This window comes from Abramis brama (genome assembly GCF_963993115.1).
Source record: "Abramis brama genome assembly, chromosome: 9".
In the NCBI taxonomy this organism is placed as follows: Eukaryota; Metazoa; Chordata; class Actinopteri; order Cypriniformes; family Leuciscidae; genus Abramis; species Abramis brama.
The window spans coordinates 5125968-5132812 of NC_139971.1; the positions used below are offsets into that span (position 1 = coordinate 5125968).

Sequence of the window (6845 nt, forward strand, 5' to 3'; positions counted from 1 at the left end):
AAAAAGGTAATTGAATTGGATTTTATTTTGGAAGCTTGTTTCCGCCACACTGAATAAAGCAAAGAAAAAGTAATTGCGACTTTTTTATCTCACAATTCTGACTTTTTTTCGTACAATTGCGAGATATAAAGTCATGATTGCGAGAAAAAAACTCAGAGTTGCAAGATATAAACTAGCAATTGCAAGAGAGAGAAAAGTCAGTGATTTAAACATGGTGGAGCCCAAGAAGGGGCGACCAACTCCATGTAGAACAAAACAGCTTTTTCCTAGAAGACTGAAATGACTGAAGACTTCATCTCATGTATTTCATCATTTCATCTCATCATTTTATTGAGAAATACTATTCATTTCTGTAGTAGGTGTATTACTTTTTAAAGTACTGACTATAGATTCTTGGCACTTGGGAGCACTTGATAGTAATCACACCATGTATATAATGGATTTCTCTGTTGGGTGTAAATGAAAGAGCTCGTGTGAAGTTTGTGCTGCACTTTACAAACCCACAAAATTCAAAGCAGCATCACCCATGTGACTGAGTGAGTAGGCTACAGTTATTTCCTGGCCAACTTTTGTCAGAGGGTGGAGGATTGTGATAGGGTGGAGTTTAATCAGTCGAACACATCACTGCCACAAATTAAGAATCACTTTCACCGCGTTACTCTCAAATCCCACCATGTCCACGGCGTTCAGGTCCTGCTTTGTGCTCACCGGCTTCATCCTAGCGTACATCACTTACTTGATACTGGGAGCGCTTGTTTTCTCTGCCATCGAGCGGCCCGTCGAAGACACCCTGAAATCAGACCTGAACTCCCTGAAAGCTGAGTTCCTCAACCTGAGCTGCATCAACGCTACGGCCCTTGAAGGTTTCTTAGAAAGAGTTTTAAAAGCGAATAAATACGGCGTGTCGGTCCTTGAAAATGCCTCGCTCCGTACAAACTGGGATTTGGCGTCTTCTCTGTTCTTTGCCAACACGATGGTCACGACAGTGGGTGAGTTTCAGGAACAGAGTTTAATTAATTGATGTTACGCTTGTTTGATACATCATATTGGATATTTATACGTTTAGCAGCCCCTTATATCTGACTCGAGTGTAGAATACTGTGTAGAACATCACAAACATTCGAAGTTCTGCAAAACAACGTTCCAAAGTTCGCCAGAATTGAACATCCTGGAGTCTGCTGTAACTGTGTAAACAATGGAGTGGAGTAGCATTTTCATTAAGAGACGGTTTCTTCAGAATCATTCCTATTATGTAGTTCATTTGAAATCTGTTATTTAATATCCTATTGCCTATAATAAAGGTGTAGCAGACTTCTTAGGTATACTTTATGACACACAACTTTTTTTACGCAATGGCAAGATTAACAGGATGTTCAACAGGATGGAAATGTTGGCAAACGTTTTCAGGCCCCTTTCTGTGGAACCTCTTTCAAAAATATAAATGCAGAAATATATTGTTATTTAATTTGACCTAAAAAAAAAAAAGTAAATAAAATGGATTGATCCCATGATTTCTGACCATTGTTTAGACTGCAGAATAAAACCTCATAGCCTAACAGGATAGATATATATATATATATATATATATATATATATATATATATATATATATATATATATATAAATAAAGAGTTCAGATACAAAAGCCTCTAAGTGCCATCTGATATTTTCTTCTAAAATGCTCATTTTTATCAAGCTCGTATATATACACACAACCTCATTTCCATTTGTCAAATAGATACATGTGATGGATATGTATGGAACTGATGTATTGTATCCATGCCTTAAAATGTCAGTATTTCATAAGAAAATTAAAAAAAAAGATACTGATGTGATGACACATCATGTTATCAAAAGGGTTATTTTCATATTCAGGTTTTTTTAGGCTATTACTGGTTTAATGACATATGGTTTGTGTTTAGATCAATGCACGTGATTGGTCTGGTAATGGAAATTAGGCTAGTGTGGAATTTAGAGTGCAGTGTGTACATAACTTAAATATTTTTCATGTACTTGTGAGGGGAGTTTAATTACATTAACTTACACATGTTTTTTATCTGTTTTAACTTTAGCTGTCACCTGCACCCAGAAGTGCTGCGGTTGATAGAGGAAGTAAAAAAATTTGCATGGGAAGCAAATGTGAAATTGTAGTGTGCAGGAGAATCTTGTTTTTGGTTGCGTATTACAGCTCTGACAGACTGTAATTCCACATTTGAATGTATACGTGTTCTCCATAAAAGTGATTTTAAGGTTATTTCAGGATATTTGTTTTTGTCAAACCCACATGAGTTTAGGCAAAGTGCAGTTTGCTTTAACTGGGCTTCTCGGTTTATGTCCTGCAAATAGTATCATGGGAAATCAATCCTTTGACCTGTTTGTCTGTATAAAGCTTTCCTTTCATCGAGCATGTTAACCTGTGTAACTGACCCTGCTCTGTATTAGATTACACTAACAGCTTTATGAAGTCAGGAAATCACATGCGTTGCAGAATTAGCCAGATAAAGGGGATATTTCAGCCAAAAATAAAGATTCTGTCATCGTTTACTCGCACTCATGTCATTTCAAACTGGTATGACTTTCTCTTCTGTAGAACACAGAAAATAGATTTTTATTTATTTATAAATTATACATATTTTTATCCATACAATGTCAGTGGGGTCCAAAGTTGTTTTTGTATGGACATACACAGTTCAGTATATTGTCTTTTTTGTTCCACTGAAGAAAAAAGTCATACAGGTTTGGAACATCATGAAAGTGACTAAATGATGCAAGAATCTTAATAAATGATGTAAGAATCTTAATTTTTAGATGAACTATCCCAGATTCAAGTCAAAGCATCTCACATGAAAATGCTAAATCTTTACCATGATATAAGTCATTTTTAAACACAAAAGGAATGACATCACAATATATTTAGCCTGAAATCAGAGATGTTACTAATTAAAATGAAAGCCAAACCCTAGATTTTTCTACATCATCACTTAAATGACTGCTAATTTAATTTGGGAAATGTTATTATCAGATTCTTGTCAAAAAACTCATATCAGACTCTTTGACAACCAGACAACTGATTGTATATTCATTGATGCTTTTTGAGAGTTATATGTAATATGTAAATATCTTAATTGCCTTCAACGCTCAGACGTGTGCTAGACAACCCTATAAATACAATATAGCTAGATCTAAATCACTCGTATCATATCGTCATATGCCCAGTCATAAAACTTGTTCTATATGGTGAAGCACTAAGACATTATATACTATTATGACTTTCTGTAAAGCTGTGTATTGTGAAAAGCCTTATACAAATAAATTTGACTTGACATGAAGCCTGTTGGAAACATTCCCCTGCCTTTCCCTCTCTTCCAGGATACGGCCACACTACGCCGCTCTCTGATGCGGGTAAAGCGTTCTCCATCGTGTACGCTTTGATCGGGGTGCCCTTCACCATGCTGGTGCTCACAGCCTGTGTCCAGCGCCTCATGCACCCCCTGACCTACGGGCCGATCTCCATGTGCCAGCAGCGGGCCGGCCTGCACCCCCGCGCAGCCGGTGTTGTGCACTTCATCGTACTGATGGTCCTGGTGGTGCTCGGCTTCTTCGTGATTCCTGCGCTGGTGTTCAGCGCCATAGAAGAATCGTGGTCTTTCTTGGACGCCTTCTACTTCTGCTTCATCTCCCTCTGCACTATAGGACTGGGGGACTTTGTGCCAGCAGAAAAGCCAGGACAGAGACTCAGAGCTTTGTACAAGATATCAGTCATGGGTAAGAGACTCGAATCTCCTCGAGTTTCCTTTCAGAGACCTTTTGGTTGAGCTCAAAGACAGGTGAGGGGTGTGAAAGGCTTTAACCAAGATAGGGCTTTTAAAGTTTTCAACAGAAAAGGCAAAAGTTCCCTCATTTAACAAAACATCAAATATAAACATTAAAATGTACTATATTTAAGTAGTATAATTTAATAAACAATTTGTAATTTATCTATATTTTATATATATTTATTATATATTTTTATTTTTTATATATATATATATATATATATATATATATATATATATATATACACACACACACACACACACACACACACACACACACACACACACACACAGACAGACATATATTTGTATATATACAGTACATCTATACAAATGTCCGATGTCCAACCCGGGCTGCAGGCATTTAGTATATGGTTCGTATAAGCGGCTCATGGCTATAAAAAAAAATGGCTAGGTAGAAGGAAAAATATTAGGTGTAAAAAGTGAATTTCACCATTGTATCCAAGCAAGTCTCCTCTGAATGATTATTAAATATGATGCAATAATACTAATTCAGCTGCACAATTTAATTTTATGCTTTGCTTATTTAATGTTTGGGTTTTATGGTTAGTGCCTGACCTCACAAATGCTCTACTGGATGACTGGGCAAATAGTCCCACAGAAACACTCCAGAATCTTGTGGAAAGCTGTTATAGCGGCAAAGGGGGACCAACTTCATATAAATGTCTGTATTTAGATTGCGATCTCATGCATTTATGTGTGTGTGTTTCTCTCTTCGGCAAAGGTCTTAAATAATATTGTAACAATTTACTATAATAGTTTTTGCCTATAGATTGCTAAAATTCTTTATTTTCTCTTACAGCGCATCTGTGTTTGGTCCTTCGTACATTCCACAAACTTGCTAATATAATATAATCTATCCAAGGAATCTTGGATGCAATTGTGAAATTGACCTTTTACCCCTAATATCTTATCCACATGCTTGTCAATGTTATTATTGCCATTGGAAACTTATACATATCATACCAAGTGCCAGTGGGCTGGCATTTAATATATATTATATTATAAATTTGAATATTTTTTCCTTTCAACAAAGCTCTGAAATATTTCAGCTTCCCTTTGTAAGTACTCGAAATGGTTATCTAAAATGAGTTCTCGTTCTTTTCTCTTCCAGTGTACCTGTTTGTGGGCTTGATGGTCATGTTCCTGGTCCTTCGCACATTCCACAAGCTTGCAGATGTGTACGGGTGGACCGCTTTCTTCCAGCTGCCAAGCTGCGAGGAGGAGGATGAGGATAAAGAGCCAATAATAGATCGCAAACCTGATGACGAATCGGCCGAGGCGGAGAAGGCCTCAATAAAGCAGCGGGATCCCAACTCTCAAGTGTCCTACAACTCCATAAATGGATAAAATACTAGATCTTTCCTCATTCACATAAGATCACTTATTGTCGCAGTGTCCTGCACTTGTAAATTGTCTTTATCAGCAGCTTGCCTCTGCAGAACCTCCGAGGTCAAGACAGTCGAGTGTGAACACGCGCAACACAACACACCTCACTGTTGGGCAGAACAGCTTCTGATGTTATCGTGGAACAAAGCATCCGGGTGGATTGTAACATTTTCATGAACCAAATAATGTCGAAATTTGATCTTCAAGACTTTAGTAATGTTGCCATTCTTTTAGGAAATTGAAAACTTGCTCATGGTGTCCTACGTGTGAATTTTCTCTAGCGTTGTTTTGTGTAGGATTTGTAACTGATTGCTATTTTCATATTCAGATATATTTCCAGACTATTAAATGTTTTGTTTTTGTTGCTTGGACCAAGACCTCTCAGTCTGGACAATAGACACAGGAAGACAATCCCGCCAGCCGTCCAGTATTGTATTGTTCATCGATGAGTTTGAAATGAAGTGAATCATTGTTTTCAGGGCTAGTTGATGGTGGTTTTTGATGTCCAGAGGTGTGGAGAACTTCAGATGCACTTTATAACTGGCTTTTTACACTTTATAATTGACAGCCACTGACTGTTATGCTGTACACAGTCTTTTTGTCTTTATTGTAGTACATACATTCATTATTCTTTGTATCATTGTATAGTAAATGTTGGATGGTAGGGAACAAAAAGGGTGCCTGATATTCATGTCAGAACAAAAGGTGTTTTAATAAATGCATGCACAGAAAAAAATAAAAACTGTTTTGGTACTTTGTGACTGTGTGATTAAATGTATAAGTCTGTGTAGCTGTGGAGTTCCACACACACTTCACACATCCTGTATTATTTCTTAAGCGCTTTAAATACAGGGGTTGAACAATGAAACTGAAACACTGGCCAATATAGTGTTGAAGGTTTCACACCAATAGATGAGCGGCCTGAGTGTGAAGGTTGCAATAGCACAACTGTACTTGAACTATTGCAATCCACACAACATAATGGGAGACATATCAGAGTTAATAAAAAGAGGACAAATTGTTTTTGTCATCTGTGACCAGAGGGTTGTTCCATAAAACAAGATTAGAATACAAGCCAGGCTTATTTTGGTTAGTCAGACTTATTGTCAGTGGATTCTGTTTCATAAAGCAAACTTAAAATAGTTCAAACTCAGTTACCCTGGCAACTTATGCTGGGAAACTAGCCTGGTCCAGGGCAGGCTAACTGTCAGGCTAAGCCTCAGCTGTTACACAGATCCTCTAACACTGACCGACAAGAACACAATGATATTACCACTGACACTCTCTCATACCATTATTGGACTTTATTAACCACTATAAGTCCAAAAATATATACACAGTATACAGAAAATCAACTTAAATAAGGCTACAATGATAAATTAGACTATATGTATGTATATATATAGATAGATAGATAGATAGATAGATAGATAGATAGGCCTAAATACAATATATATACAGGTTTTCTTTTTTTACTGGCTGAATGTTTTGTGCCCAAGATTTAATTAGATTGTTTTAAAGATTTATGAATACATTTCTCTCTGGTTTTGTTTGGCAGCTGTAGTACATGTTTATGATTAGAAGAACATTAGAACACAATCTAAAAAAAGCTTTGTAAAG

At 36.8% G+C, this 6845-nt stretch overlaps 1 protein-coding gene across 1 annotated transcript; it reads left to right on the forward strand.

Moving 5' to 3' along the window:
* Positions 1–572: 572 nt before the first annotated feature.
* Positions 573–5983, forward strand: kcnk6 (potassium channel, subfamily K, member 6). The gene is made up of 3 exons (XM_084124849.1): positions 573–989; positions 3370–3765; positions 4951–5983. Exons 1-3 carry the CDS (start codon positions 674–676, stop codon positions 5184–5186), a joined length of 948 nt encoding a protein of 315 aa, XP_083980975.1. The 5' UTR covers positions 573–673; the 3' UTR covers positions 5187–5983.
* The last annotated feature ends 862 nt before the right edge of the window (positions 5984–6845 follow it).